Source organism: Daucus carota, chromosome 1 (assembly GCF_001625215.2).
Source record: "Daucus carota subsp. sativus chromosome 1, DH1 v3.0, whole genome shotgun sequence".
Classification (NCBI taxonomy): domain Eukaryota; kingdom Viridiplantae; phylum Streptophyta; class Magnoliopsida; order Apiales; family Apiaceae; genus Daucus; species Daucus carota.
Window position 1 is genome coordinate 42,966,239 of NC_030381.2, and position 16,680 is coordinate 42,982,918.

The 16,680-nt window shown below is 35.0% G+C and overlaps 1 protein-coding gene and 1 pseudogene across 1 annotated transcript; both read right to left on the reverse strand.

Moving 5' to 3' along the window:
• Nucleotides 1-490: 490 nt before the first annotated feature.
• Nucleotides 491-7,086, reverse strand: LOC108204940 (leucine-rich repeat receptor protein kinase HPCA1-like; annotated as a pseudogene).
• Nucleotides 7,087-7,497: 411 nt separating this feature from the next.
• Nucleotides 7,498-14,314, reverse strand: LOC108204941 (leucine-rich repeat receptor protein kinase HPCA1). The gene is made up of 19 exons (XM_017374639.2): nt 13,998-14,314; nt 13,737-13,857; nt 13,578-13,649; nt 13,324-13,398; nt 13,166-13,237; nt 12,431-12,592; nt 12,272-12,346; nt 12,083-12,154; nt 11,886-11,957; nt 11,706-11,774; nt 11,480-11,554; nt 10,856-10,924; nt 10,535-10,669; nt 9,932-10,419; nt 9,693-9,845; nt 9,464-9,600; nt 9,072-9,291; nt 8,495-8,730; nt 7,498-8,303 (listed from the first exon to the last, which is right to left on the reverse strand). The coding sequence occupies exons 1-19, from the start codon at nt 14,065-14,067 to the stop codon at nt 7,833-7,835; spliced, it is 2,844 nt and encodes a 947-aa protein (XP_017230128.1). The 5' UTR covers nt 14,068-14,314; the 3' UTR covers nt 7,498-7,832.
• Nucleotides 14,315-16,680: the final 2,366 nt, after the last annotated feature.

The window sequence follows — 16,680 nt, forward strand, 5'->3', positions numbered from 1 at the left end:
GAACCAAAATCTAAATTTTGATGAATTAAAATCACATGAATAATTTTTGCAGTAGTAAAAATGATTCTTAACTAAGAAACAAAGCATAAAAATAGTTCAAGTTAAAGCTAAGAAGTTATATATTATTCTTCTTACTTTTGAGTGTCCATATTCCTAAACTGGTGTATAGGGGAGAAAAATAGATATTATTTAATAATTTTATTGAATATAATTAATAACTAATAATTATAAATATTAATACTACATGTATGTATATATATATTGGAGGCCATGAAAACCCTAGGCAAATAACTGGGGAGACTCCCCCTAAGACGCCTCAACTATCTTATTCTTGACAAGATTCGAATCCTCAACTCCCTAAAACTGTTTATTAGTATTATCGACTGAACAAAAGCTGCAGCCTGCAAGTCTGCAAAATTTGGTAGTCAATCTTCCTTCATCTACGGTATGTTCCATTATAAACGATATTTAGTACACACATAAGAAAACCGATTTGTCCTAGCCAAAGAAAACAAATTAATCAAAGAAACTCAAACTAAACAACTAGACTAAGAAGAAAAGATCAGGTTTAATTTTTGATAACAAGATCGAGGGAGCTTAAGTATGATCTCTTGATGCACTGGAGAAAACCAACAAACTATGTACAGACATGCATCTATTTGTGTTTGATGTTTCAATCTTACTTGGGTTCCACTTTTGGAGGCTGATATATTTGTGTTGCACTCAACATGAAAAGGCTTTTATCACTGTAAGGATGCTCATAGCCCATACTTGATCCTTTGTATTCCGATGAAGACGATGCCAGATCAGCTTTAGGGTCGAAACCAGCTGATAACATGATATTCTCAATCTCTTTCACAACCTCACTCATTGCTGGCCTCTGTTCTCCAGTTTCATCAACACAGCTGAATGCCAAGTCAACAAACTTCTCTAAACCTTTCGGGGTCATCGTCAGATCAAATGCTGGATCAAGAATTGCCTGCAGATTGTACATATATTTCGTTTTATCCATTGCCAGCATTACCTCTCTTACTATATATTTTCCGTTTTCTATTGGCCTTCTAGCAGTTATCAGCTCCAGCATTACAACTCCAAAGCTATACACGTCACTTTTCTCGGTCAGCTTTTGGGTCATGTAGTATTCAGGATCCAAATAGCCCTATAATAACAGTTAATCAACCTTTTAGTTCAATAACTCAGAAACAGCACTAGAACATTATACAGATAAAATTTCCAAAGAGGAAGATAACACTGGTATTGAATCAAGAGTCGCTTACTTGGAAGAGTTCTAAATTAGTACTTATCAATTGTGGCAAAGAGTAAAGATGTGGTGAAGCTTAACTAACCATTGTTCCTTTGACTTGAGTAGTGACATGGCCTCTTGAGCGGTTAGCCATTGGCTTGGAAAGGCCAAAATCAGCAACTTTTGCGTTCAAGCGTTCATCTAACAAGATATTATTTGATTTGATGTCCCTATGTATGATCGGAGGGTTGGCTAGGTCATGCAGATATTGTAAGCCTTTGGCTGCTCCCAGAGCTACTCGAAGTCGTCTATTCCAGTCCAACCTAATCCCAGACTTCCCTTAAAAGTAAAACAGATGAGTACGATATCAGAACTCAGATGTAAATTTGTTATAACCCAATCCCAGACTTCCCTTAAAAGTCCTAAACTTGAGAAAGATATGTAACTAAATGCTAACTAGCTCTCTCTTTGTAAGTTTCTAGTCCATCACTATAAGATATGAGCCTAAAGGAAGGAATGTGAAGGCACTTATATAAAAATAAATGCGAGTAGATTATTTGATGAGCTCGTGTACCTGAGAGGCTTTCTTTCAGAGTTCCGTTTGCAATATACTCATACACCAGCATCTGTTCACCTTGCTCAAAACAAAAACCCATGAGGCTGACCACATTTTTGTGATGGACTCTAGAGAGAAGCTCAATCTCAGTTTTAAACTCATGGCCGCCTTGCATAGATTGTTGATCTGCTCTTTTGATTGCAACCAGCAACCCACCGGGAAGAGATCCTCTATATACCTACAAATATCAAGGCTAAGATAGAATTATAACAGTAAAGAAAATTTTCCTGGCACAGGGCAAGTGGCCTAACTCAGGAAGAACTATGAAATAGTTTCTGTCTAACCACTTACAACCATAGCAGAATTTGATAAGAACATAAGTATTAAATGTTCCAGCTAACCTTCCCATAACCACCAGATCCAATAGCATTAGCCTCGGAGAAGTTGTTGGTGCTTTTCTTAAGATCTTCATATGAGAAACATCTTGCTCCTTTCAATTGAGGACCACCGGTGCTGCTACTGTTAGAATCCCAAGAACCTGCAAGCTTTTGATGTTTAGTCATAATGTAGGACTGAATTACTACATTTGATCATCTATGATCTCACCAAAAGGGTTGCTTAGTTGAGTAGCTCTTTTAGCTCTTTTCTTTTGACGAAAAGCATAAATTCCTGCAAGAAGTAACAGTAGCACCAGTACAGAACCACCAGCTGCAGCTCCAATTGCAATGCCGCTACTAGATGACTTGCTTGTCCTATTGATTGCATCTAGATGAGTCCACACACACCCACACACATATCGCAGAGTTAAAAAATATCCATTTTAACATAGTATGACCAATTTCTTTTAGTGTCTGTGTCAAAACAATACTAATTACCTGAGGAGAACACGCCATAGTTATCAGCATTGAAGTAGTAAGTCCCATAAACAGTTTTATTCGGCTTAAAAGTTTGGTTGCTAAACACAAACCCTATAGAAGAAATTCCTGTGCGGTTAAAGCGATCTTGCCCTAATGGGAAAACTTCCAGGGTGATTACAAGGTAATCATCTAGATTTTTTGTTGGATTACTCAAGGAAACTGAATCCACAGGGAGTCTAGTGGACTGAAAAAATGACATCATGGATAACTGAAGAGATGTATAGATACTTGGATCTTCCAGGTTGGAGAAGGAAGGAGCTTTAAAATACAAATGTCCCTGGTATGGATATGCACATATACAGTTAGGGCTGGATCTTTGATCTGAGCTACACAGAGCAGGCACACAGTTATTTGTCTTCGTTGAATAGGATGAAGAGTTAGACTGCTGAGGTAGGGTACAGTATTTTTCAGTCCCTCCACTCTCACAATAAGGGTTGCCAATAAGTCTATGAAAGACAAGCACAAGTTACAAAAATGTTATAACAAATTTTATGATAAAAATGCTAAACTAGAAAAGGATCAAATAGCCTACATTATCTCAGATTTGTCTCCGGCTCGTTGCACTGGGGCTGATATGTTATTGTTCTGCAAATCTACAAGCTGAAGTTGGTTGCTAAAGCTAGATCCAACGTCAATGGTTCCATTAAGATGGTTATTTCTTAGTATTCTGTTACCAAAAGAGAAAGAGAAGAAAGAGCAGTTTGTTATCCGTAGTATGCTTTCCCATTTATAAAATACATGAGGTTATAAAAGAGTTTTTTCACGTACACAGTTTGTAATTGAGGAATACTGAAGAGTTCCAGTGGCACTTCTCCTTGAATATTTGTGTTTTCCATCACTCTGTCATTGCAAATCTATGTCAGATCCTAAACACAAAGTCAATCAATAATACTATTGCTACTCCACTGTTAACTTCGTAAGAATATAAAGATTCAAGTAGCATTACCAAATGTTATCATAAATTTGTGAATTGGCTTGCCAACATAACAAGCTACTTATTGAAGTGCATCTCCTTATCACCTATTTTATTATAGTTACAGGATGATATTTTTATGGAGAAAGGAATACAGAACTGAGTAATTTGTTTCCTTCAATCCCCTCTGTCTCTACACGTTCACTTGGATGGAATGGAACGGGGGAGAATGGAATGAACTTTGTACTCTAATTTGGAGGTGATTGGAGAAAATGTCTATAATTTTCATTCCTTTAATCAATCAATTCCAAACCATTTGAACTAGAAATCTAACCATATGTTTTGGAAGGAATGCTGCGGTCCACTTCTTCATCATTTTCCTTACAATCTTCATCATACAAAATTTAGAATCACTCATACTTAGTCACTATTGTCTCATACATTCTTCTTTCTCTCTAATTTTATTTATATTTTTCCTTCCATTCTCTCCTCATTCCATTTCATCCCGGTGAACACAACCTTAGTAACTCCAGTAGTACAGAGAGTATGATTCAGTGAGAATAAGTATTACCCCAAGCCTGTCAACATTATGAATTGCGACAAAAGCATGTTGAACTTAAAAGGGAGTAAATACAGGGAATGGGGAAAGGAGATTACATTGTTGTTAAGGATCGCAAGGTCGTGAGCTGTAATGGGAAATCAGAGACATCAAAAGTGTTGTTGCTCATATCCCTGCCAGGAAAATAAAATAGATATGTGCAATTTTATTGAATGTGTTTATAGACTGATGCAAATTTGTTATGGAGAGTGAAGACAACAACTTCAAAAGACTAAATAAGACATAAATAAAAAATAATAGTCATCCATTCTCTAGAGCTGGTGTCTTGGTGAGGATTGTGCTACTTACACATAGAAGAGGAAATTCATGCCAGCAAGATCAGGCAATGGGCCAGATAATTTGTTATTTGACAAGTACCTGAAGAGTATGAAGTTAAGAAAATTTTGTCTTCATGAAGATATACAATGTCAATGCAATGCAAATAAAAAGAAAGATGTATAATGACCCTAAAGTCAGCAAGTTACTCGTTACTATCTACTTACAGCTCATTGACACGGGTGAGGTTATTCAGGTTTGGCGGGACAGATCCACTGAACAAATTTCTGTCCAGGCGTCTGTTAAAGAACAAGAAATATGATAAAACCTCCATAGGAATTCATATATGCTAATGTTATTATCGTTACACTTCGAGTTTGTGATAGATGTACTCACAAAATCTCTAAACTCTGCACAAGGCCTATGGTAGAAGGAATGTTGCCAGTGAGCTGATTGTTTTCGAACAATCTGTGTAAATTTAGTCAGTACAATGAATAGAGTTAAATATGAATTGTACAAACATGTTGACAAACCAACACTTCCGGTTATGCAAGAAATAGAACACCAAATTATAATCAGAATAGATATCCAAATTCTTAGAACGTACACATGAAGAAGGGTCATTTATGAGCTGAAAAGCTTGGCAGGAACTTCTCCAGAGAGCTTATTCTTTCCAAAATGACTGCAAATAATGCACATATTTCTTTGGAATTTTCACAAAAAAAGAAAAAAGAGATCTCAAAGAGAATATAATGAGATAACACATACAAGTGCTTCGTGTTGAACAGCATGTCAAGACCTGGTGCTGTCCTAGTGGAGACTGGAATGCTTCCATGAAGCTGATTATCAGATAGATCCAACCAATACAAATTTGATAATTTTCCAATCGAAGGGGGTATTTGTCCACTGAATGCGTTGGAATTTAAAGACCTGTTGTTACAGAATTAGACGACAACCATAGGCACATACAGAAACATATATAAATAAGGTGTAACCCGGCTATTAACTTCTATAATGAAATGTGTAACAAAGAGTGGTTATCATATTTTTGACTTTCAATGTAACCAAAAAGATTTTCAGAAGAAAATAAATTGCACAAATATGTTCAGTTATATATGTTTCTCTGCATGATACTTGACATTTAGCTCAAATTTCTTACAATATTCGCAGGGAAGGAAGGGATCCAATTGCGTCAGGGATAATACCACTAAAGCCGCAACCTACCAGGATCCTGATTACAAGTTGAAGAAAGCATCTCACAATGCAGTAGTATTAACTATTAAAAGTGATAATTACTAGTCAATCAGGAAACTAGAACTCACAAGTTTGTTAACTTCTTGAAATTTCCAATTGATGGAAGAAGCGTTCCAGTCAAACCTTTGTTGTAAGAGAGATCCCTACAAAGAGAAACCTATACTTTTACACAGATTTCAACAGTATTCAGAAACTATCAGGTTAAACATTTCACACTCTTTTAGTATCTGTTATCTCAGTCATGCTATTGTTGATGTCAGACTTAAGTCTCGCGCCTTTTACATGTTATATTTGACTTCTGTTGCTATACGCTAATAGCGTTGATTTTAAACCATTTTACTGATAATCTGGAGCACTCGGATAAAATTACTAAGAAAAATACAGAGGAAGGGGCATCTTATAGTATCCTATATATTAGTTACCAAACAACTGAGGTCCTCCAGCAAGAAATATGGATGTTGCAACAGCCAGTGAAAATATTGATAACTGATTAGATGAGTGGGGAAGAGGCAAAGAAGACATACAGATACAACAACTCAGACAACACGGGGATATCTCCGGATAGCGTCCCAGTCAAATTCATACTTGCCAATGTTCTGAAATAAAACAGATCAGGTCAAAAGATATTATAATTAAGTTTGAAACATTGCAACTCAAGAAACTTGACAGAAGAGGAAGCAAAGTAAGCAGAGGAAGGCTGTACATTGAGGTCACTCGTGAATTAGTACATCCGACGCCTTCCCAATTCTCCTGACACGGATTGGTACCATCCCAACTTGGTGGTAGATTCTCCCAAACATCCTTGAGAGACTTTAGCACAACGTCTGGAACATCTCCACAACATTAGTGTCCCTTATTTACTTATGTCTTACATTAATTAAAAGTAAGATGAGGTACATAAGACACAAATATTAGCTACTTAATTATCAACATAGCAGCCATAAAGTTCACATGTTTCCATTTTGCAACAGAGAAAATGACTCCAACTATGCACGACCACAACTACCTGATAAAAACTACTGTATTGTAATGAACCATGAGACCTTAAATATGTAATGACATCTGCACTTACAGTCATTGTTTATCTGCTGTGCTGCAACAACTAACATCAAAATGTTAATAACAAAAACCAATACCAGACTTCTTTCATCCATCACTAACCCGATAATCAGATTACGAAAAACTGCCTAAGGACTACACAACTATGCATAACATCATGGTTTTAGTGCAAGTTTGCATACAGTATATCTTTAAGGATAATAGGCATTGACTCTGATTTAACAAATGGTTGGAGTGCCAGAGTGTGTTGCTACCAACTTCTGGAAAATAGACAATTAAACAACTATAATAGAATGGTTGCTAATATAGATATAAGTTGAGTACTTCAAACATGCAGATTTTATAACTAGATAAATACCAAGTCAACTGGTTGATAAGTAGCACCACAGTCAGTCATCAGGGTGTTCATTTATTGTTTATACATGCATCAAAGAACTGGTCTTTGGCTTTTAATAAATATCACAAAAAATATTACAAACAAATAGAATATAAACATATCCAAGGCCAGTACAGCCCACTAAATAAGCCCATTAAAATCTCTACCTATATATCATGCATGATCCTTCTCTTCTCATATAGCTACAAGCCTCCTGATGTTTTTAGCTTGAATAAATGTTTTGAAATAGGGAAAGTATTATCCTTAATCCACATTAATTGTCTCTCATGTGATGCACACTTAAGTAAATAAACTCTTCTTCTGTTCTGTCTAACATTTGTACCTGTAAATTGTAATTTACAAATTATGTCTGAAAATTAATTACATGCAAGTGATGTTGCAAAGCTAATAATCTACAAACAAAGACAATAAAGAATCTGCCTGTCAATCTTGTTCTTCCCTTGTTATCTCTACAGACCAGACACAAATTAAAAAAACCATCTCATATTTAGGACAAGATCGAAATACATTGGCACCAAAGAATATAAACTGTCTAATGAATTCTGAATGAATTTTCAAGTTCTTCACCATGTGCAGCAGCCAAGAAGCAACACCTAGCATGTCCTCAGTTCAATGATTTTCACTTGGGCTCCAGCTTTGATGGAAAATGTGTACCGCTATAACTAAACATGCTATCATTGGTATAAGGATGATCGAACCCTTTACTTATACCTTCATAATTTTCTGAAGTCTGCGCTGATTCAGCATTCGGATTCAAGCCTGCCAGTTCCATGACATTTTCAATCTCTTTCACTACGTCGCTCATGGATGGCCTGTTGATTCCAGCTTCTTTCACACAACTCAATGCCAGATCCACAAACCTCTCGAAGCCTATCAGTTCATTGCCTGAGATTACAGGATCGATGATTCCCTGAAGGTTGTACAGTCTTTTTGTTGTGTCCATTGTCATTTTGAACTCTCTGACAATGTACATTCCTTTCTCAATTGGATTTCTTGCAGTTAATAATTCAAGTAATACTACTCCAAAGCTGTAGACGTCACTCTTTTCAGTCAACTGTTGTGTCATGTAATATTCAGGATCTAGATAGCCCTACATTCCGGAAAAAAGGAGAGGGTCAATCACTATGTAAAATGAAAAGTTGCTACAAGTTTTAGCTACAGAAAACGCTGCACCTCATGAAATCAGTGCAAGTCATATACGAGGTTTTTATAGTAAGAATTAATTTCATAGCATCACTTAAACACAAGAAACTACAATGGATCGAAGTATCTTGATCATACCATTGTCCCTTTAACTTGTGTAGTGACATGACCCTTGTCTGCGTCACCCATTGGTTTGGAGAGGCCAAAATCTGCAACTTTGGCATTCAATCGCTCATCAAGCAAAATGTTGTTTGATTTGATGTCTCTGTGTATGATCGGAGGGTTGGCCAGGTCATGTAAATATTGCACACCTCTAGCTGCTCCAAGTGCTATCCGCAGTCGTCGCATCCAGTCCAATCTGATTCCAGTCTTCCCTGCAAAGATGAATAAATGTATTGTAATCATCTGATATACATGTACTTCATCGAAAAAAGAAAAAAAAAAAGCACAGTACCAGAACATATTATCATTACAATAGTAAATACTAAAGTTGATAATGTTACTACGAACAAAGTATTTGTATATTTCCGGTTTCCCCTATTCTCTTGGAACAGTGATGGATCATGAACCTCAAGGACTAAATATAAGATTAATCGACTAATATCTAAGCTCACTTCACCTACTATAAAATAAAAGTATATCTTAACTGCAACTGGTATATTCTTTATTCATATAATCAGGTAACTTAGAAATGCAAAGCGAATTGTAAACGTACCTGAAAGACTGTCCTTTAGTGTACCATTGGGAATATACTCATAGATAAGCATTTGTTCACCTTGTTCAAAACAGAAACCCACAAGGCTGACAACATTCTTGTGATGAACTCTAGAAAGAAGCTCAATCTCTGTTTTAAACTCTAAGCCACCCTGTGTAGATCCTTGTTGAGCTCTTTTGATGGCAACGAGTAAACCACTAGGAAGAGTTCCCCTATACACCTATAGAAAGTGAAAATTCAAAGTCTGAGTACTACAAAAAAGCAGGAAAAATGTACTGAAATATATACTGAAGCAAAGCAGGTGATGGTGACGAGTTCTGTAAGCTCATAAGTTCTAAAGCCTGTGTTTAATGATTAAATATTCCATTGAAAAGAGATTAGAAGGTTCTAACCATCCCGTAGCCACCAGATCCAATATTATTCACTTCTGAAAAGTTGCTTGTATATTTCCTAAGCTCTTCAAACGAGAAGTTTCTAGCACCTTTCAACTGAGGAATACCGCCACTGCTTTGATTTGGGTCCCAGGAAGCTGCATGATTGCCAAGTAAAATTTTAGAATTTCCAAGAATCTGATAATAAGAATGAGGGAGAAGCATATAGATGAGGTTAATTATCAGATACCAAATGGATTATTCTGTTTATCAGCTCTTTCAGCTCTTCTCTTTTGACGGTAAGCATATAATCCTGCAATGACTAATAAAAGCACTAGGACACAACCACCAACTACTACTCCAACAACAATTCCTGTACTTGACGACTTGTGAGAACCTTCTCCTGGTAAACAATCAGTTCAAGCACTTGTTAAATTGAACAAATAAGGTAGAAGCGATTCATTGAGTTAATATGAAGGACTCCAATACCTGCAAAATAGTTGTAGCTGTGGCCAATGAAGATATAGGGTCCATAAGTATCAGGAGGTTTAAAAGTCTGGTTACTAAGAACAAAACCAACTCCGGAAATTCCTGTGTGGTTAAAACGATCTGTGCCAGTTGGGAAGATATCCAAGTTTAATACGAGATAATTATCAAGATTTCTGGTTGGATTGCTCAAAGAGATTGAATCAACTGGGAGTTGATTACTCTGGAATGCAAGCAACAAAAGAGGTTCTAGAGATGTGTATATAGTTGGGTTTATAATGTTTGAGAAGGAAGTAGCTCGGAAAAACAGCGTCCCGCTGTATGGATATGCACATTTACAATTCGGGCTGGAAATTTGATCTGAACTGCAGGGAGTACGTGCACAACTATTAGGTCCTGTTGAATACAAAGGGTCCGATTGCTTAGAAATGCTACAATATTTTTGGGATTCTCTGACTCCTGATTCCTGGCATATTGGGTTATCAACAAGTCTGCAGAAAACAGTATTTTGTTGTGATTTAGCGATGTCACAAAACCAACTGTAAAGATATTGAGAAGTAATAGTTGTTAGGATATAATGTACAAATAATTAGAAGAAAAACTTACATCAAGTCATTTGTATATCTAGGTTCGTTTATAAAACCATCGATGGAATTTTTCTGCAAATCGACAACTTGAAGTTGGTCACTAAAGCTGGATCCAAGGTCCAATGTTCCATTTAGATGGTTGCCCTTTAAGTTGCTGTAATACGTTATCATTGTCATAATCTAAGATTTGTACTGGATGTCTGGGTCTAATAAACTATAAGCTGATTGTAATAATGTAACTACTATGGTTCATAAAGAAACAAATAGCCGGAAGTTTACTCTACATATCATATGATATATATAGAACTCATGAGTATAACTACTGCACTAGGTCACTCACACAGTCTGCAGTTGAGCACTGAAAAGAGAAGTTGGTATTTGTCCTTCAAGTCCTGTATCTTCCATGTTTCTGTGGTCAAAACTTTGTGCATTAGTAAGAGTTTACAGAAAAATGCAATGAAAGGATAATTTCTTGAATGATTTTTGTTATGATTATACTCCATCTGTCCGGTCGAATATTTATGAAGCTACTTCATATACATTAGAGCAGGGTAATGCTTAGTTAAAGTTGCCTGGCTAACTAGCGCGATGTTCAAGCACAGAAATGTAGATAGCTAAAGGATAGGTTAAAACCAGCCTATATTCTACCTCACTAAGTAACTTATTTCATAAACATCTTTGGGCTTTAGCGAACGGTTGATCAATTTTATAACTAGTAAAAGAAAGCAAAAAAAAAAAATTTACTTTACTTTCTGCATTAACAACATACATTGTTTGTTCTGAAAATTTACACATTGCCTACAGTATTAATAGTGAAATAAAAGGCAAAAGCTCACGAATTTGACAAAATAAAACTGTTTCAAGGGCTTGTAAAAAAAATAAAGAGAACTGTTGCAACTAGCAATTAGTATATGATATGTTTCTCTAGTGTCATTTCCAAGTTTTGAAAGGGAGAAAGATATACAATGTTGTCAGAGAAGGCAATGTTGAAAACCATGAAGGAATAGCCGATGCAGTAAACGAATTGTTGCTCAGATCCCTGCAATTACAACAAAAAGGACTTCTTACTGTATCTACCTAATAAACGCCAGAAATAGAAGACAAAGCAGATGTTTAGGAGTGTAATATAGAACTTAAATGGTAATGCCAGGTCTTTCTAAATTCTGGTTTTGTAGCCTTTTGCAACTTACACATAATTGAGAGAAGTCATTCCAGTAAGGTTGGGGAAGGGTCCAGTCAATCCATTGTTGGACAAATACCTGTAGGAGAATAAAAAAAGATACGATAATAACTCTAACGAAAGTAAATTAATGATAAAGTTAAATAGTAATACCCTTTTAAGTAATAGTAGTAGTATATATTTGACTTACAGCTCTTTAACACCTGAAAGGTTGTCGAGATTTGAAGGGACAGATCCAGTTAACGAATTACTGTCTAGGCGTCTGGAAATAACATAAAATAATCATTTCACAACTTCTGAGGAATTTTTTTGAGATAAAATACATAGGAAGCTGGTAAGAGATAAAGATAGTTGCTTCAAAGTCAAGTAGGCGACAGAAATACTCACACAACCTCCAAGGACCTGACAGATCCTAGAGTAGAAGGAATGCTGCCACTGAGCTTGTTACTCTCAAAGAGCCTGCAGAGTAATGTACAGATGTGTCAATCTCAAATCCATTTAAAGAAAACATGTACAGATATCACTTCGAGCTTAATAGAATTGTCGATTCAATTTATATGATTGTTTGGAACTTACACATGAAGAACAGTCAAGTTTGGGTTGAAAAGCTGAGATGGTATATCACCTGATAGCTGATTCTTTCCGAAGTGACTGCAAATAATTGGACGACAGTTAGCGATGCTGTACTTAGTTACTTAAAATAATGAAATAAAATGAGAGAACGGGAAAAATTACAAATGCTTTGTGTTAACCAAATTATCAAGACCAGGCGAGCTCCTTGAGGAGACTGGTATTGTTCCTGTGAGCTGATTTTCTGCTAGATCTAACCAATAAAGGTTTAATAGATTGCCAATGGAAGGTGGTATACGCCCGCTAAAGCGGTTGGTATTAAGAGACCTGCATAGCATAAGACGAAAAGGCAGTCATATATGTATGCCAGTTCCAGAATTGTCATGAGAAGTAGTACTACTAATCACTATTTATCAAAATGAAAATGGGTTGAGGGTGCAGCCCGGCTAAAATATACAGAAACCAAACATACAAAGCATAGCTAAAAAGCAAATTACTCCTTTTTTTGGATTAAATGATAACTAACAGTCACCAGTTCTCAGAGTTCTTATGCTCGCTTTCTTGAGTGCATAAACCCAAAATTTTCAAGCAGGGGAGTTATGTTATGTAAACAAAGACATTATCTTTTCATTGCACTTGCGGTAGATAGACAGATTAAGCAATACTGCAATAACTTTAATGTTCATAGTGGATTTAATGGAACTATGCATGACCCTTTACATGGCAGGGAACAGGACATCTGAAGAATTGTTCTCTCAAGGTAGAAGCAAAAGTTCTCTTGATATCCTTACTGTAACATTCTAGCTTCAATCAACCATGTCTAACTTCTTCTCTAGCTAGATATCGTCTTTGCTTTCATTATATAGTGATATAACAAAATTCCCAAGTAGAAAAACTTACAAAAATCTTAGTTGCACAAGAGATCCAATACTATCTGGAATCGAACCAGTGAAACTGCATCCAGCCAGGATTCTGGAAGAAAAAATGCGCAATAGAATAACACAAACATAAGTATCTTAACAGGAAACATGTGGAATACTGTTGAACAAGAGACTTACAAGTTTGACAGTTTCTTCAGATTGCCAATTGAAAGAGGAAGAGACCCGGTCAACCCTGGGTTGGATGATAAATCCCTAAACACGAACTCTGACAATTAGGAACTTAGGTAAAAGTAGTTTATCTTTTCTTTTATAAGTACTAAAATTCTGCGCACTTGAGGCAAATAACTCAGTATTGTAATTATTTCAAATTCATCAAGCATGCACAAAAATTCCTGGTTTAATGAAGAAAAACATAGATAAGAAAGACCTACAAAATCTGCAGCTCTGACAAGTTCACGATATCGCTAGGCAGCTGACCAGTCAGCTTTATGCTTGATAATGTTCTGAAACAGAATTTTATCACCTAAAATCAATGCAAGATACTAAAACAAACTCAATTTTCAGTTACTATCCAACAAAAATTATCTTACATCGCTATGACACGAGAACCTGAGCACTCAATCCCGTCCCAGTTGCCGCGACACGGATCAGACCCTACCCAGTTTGGCGGTGTGTTCTTCCACTGACTCCTCAGAGCTTGTAGAACAGCATCTGGTACAGAAACAATAACACTTTTCTATCAAAACTAAGAAAAATAAAAAATTCTAATACTCAAACTGTTTTATTCAACATGCATAACTACAAGAGAAGCCATAAGAACTAGGAAGAACATAAAGATCAAGTGAACTTACCATCCTGCGATGCTATACTGAATATTTGAATGGAAAACACCAGTAAAAATATCTGAAACCTCTGATCCATTACAGAAAGCAACGCAAACCTTCGCGTAATCAAAATAAATAGGACCGTAAACGAACCGAGCAACTACTCAATTTGAATCTTAACAAATGAGAGGACCGTAAACGAACCGAGCTGGACAACTAATTACCAGAAAACCTGAATTTTAATAAATGAGAAGAGAGTCTCTCAATGGTACTGCTATAAATTTTTAACAAGTCTAGACACCCAACATAAGCTAGCACAAAGAAAGCAGCTGCCAACTGGGTCCAAATTAAACACAACTTAATTCTTAGAGAAGTTATTATACGTAAATAAGTGCATGTTTTTACGCAACTGTTAAAATATTGTTATGCATAAACTGCCAAACTCATTTAACTTTAAGCTTATTATTCAAATTTTCATTAAGACAGGGTCCATGATTTGCAACAAAAGTCAGGTTACAAGTTGCTTTAAAACACTAATCATTCTGTCAACTCCTTAACCAGATAATTTTATTATTTATTTTTCAAATTAATTTGATTTATAATAATTTAAATCTCAAATCGCAATTTTTGGAAAGATTGATAAATAATTTTGTGACTATTAAAGTATTCAAACAAGATAAGAGGGAGCATCTTTTTATGAGTAAATAACATACTTCAAAGTCGTATTTTGTTAAGGAAAAACGTTGTCAACCACAGATTGTTGATTCTTTAGTCTAAACATGTCATGTTCTGCTATACATTTCCAAACACGTCTCCAATTATTGTATATTATATTTATGGATGTGAAAATCGGGAATTGAAATCGATACAATATTTATGAAAGATTTTTTGTATATTAAATAATTCTAATTAAATAGAAATATAATTGATAAATTAGTTCTATATTTTTAAATTAATTAAAAAAATCAATAAATCTTGGAATTCTGTAACACTGATTATATTACGCATACAACAGCTGCGTAGTTAGCGTCCAAGTAGGTGCAGGAAAATAAGTATACAAATATTATTCGTGTTTCAATACAAATATACACATTTAAGAATTACCAGTATACGATAAAATTAGGTGTTGAATTATTCATTTATCTGTGTCGTTTCAACTTGCATTATCCGTTCCCACCGGGGATCTGTTTGACTCTCTCTTTTTCATTTTCACATTTGTCTTGGACTTTAGTCTCAATTTTCCTGCTCTTTTAACCAAGAAATATAAACTTATATATATTATTTTAATTTTAAGCACATCGAAATAAATTATTTTCCTTGGGATGTATCTGTTTTCCTTGAAATTTTTACAAAAATCTATTATAAATCATGCATTCATTTTTCAAAATTCGTTTGAGAATTTCCTGATTGATTAATAATATATATTTTGACTCTCTCAGACAATCCAGTTATACTAAAGAAACTAATCTCTGTATTTTCCCTTTTAGAAGACTAAATATTTTAATTTACTTCAAAAAAAAAAGACTAATATTTTAATTTACTTTATATATACACAATTTGGAGGCTCGGAGAACTTAAATTTGGAATTTAAAAAGTGATACAGTTAAGACTTTTTCCGCAGCCAATTTGGGAATATATACCCCGTGTGTTGAGTGGTTGACTTTTCAAATAATTTGACTATTTGTGTTTTTCATGTATCTTTCGCGGACAAATCTGGAACGGGCGTAGCTCCTGTACATTTTTTCTCTTTTTTTATATATCTAATATATATTATATTTAAATTTTTTGATATTTTAATTCATTCTACTAAAGTTTCTCCTATAATAATGATTCTCTGTCATTGTGTTTTACCGTTTTCTCATCACGCTGCATAAAAAAAAAATTTTTGAAGGCAGCTGCATAAAAATTTAAATATCAAAACATGAACGTGTCAAAATCTAGTTTCGCTTTCGGGTTGCGCTGATATTTATAGACTCGATATGGTTCAGAAAACAAGCATTCAATCAGATATATTTTACTGCTACAAAGACCATGATCTTTATTCATATTTGTGACCTAGCAAGCAAATGTGATATTTCAAATTCAACAGGTTTTATTTTATTCATCTTTTTGGTGAAACTTTCATAGTATTTTATTTTTTTCGCATTTGACTACTGTATCTCTGCCGGGGAGCAATCAGCAATGAATAGTATAAAAAAACAATTCATAAAAGTTTGCACGTTATACGTATATAGATTTAATAAATATAATTTTCGTTTAAATGTAATCAATTTGTTTATATATTTGAAAGATGCAATATAGTACAAGTAAAATATAATTGAAGATATGAATTCTTATGAAATTGACAAAGGGTAGAGAATTAGTTGCTGCAGACCTAAACTGCAGACTTTTGCGTACACTCTGTTAAGTGATTCGATATTAAGCATACTTAGAAATTATTTTGTTGTAAAAGAAAATAAAAATATATAAATAGTAGCTAAAAAAAATTCCCTCACCACCTTAGATTACTCTGTCCCAACTTGTGCCATCTAGAGGACAAATTCATTCTGTTCAGAAGGAAAAAACTATTACTTCTATTTCTATGACATCCCATCCTCATTTTTGCTAAACTACTTCCAAGCGAGACATAGGGCCGTTGGGGTGAGCTTAAAAAAAGTGCTTCTTGCTTAAAGTAAAGAAGTGAAGTAGAAGTTAGAAGCAAGTTAAAACT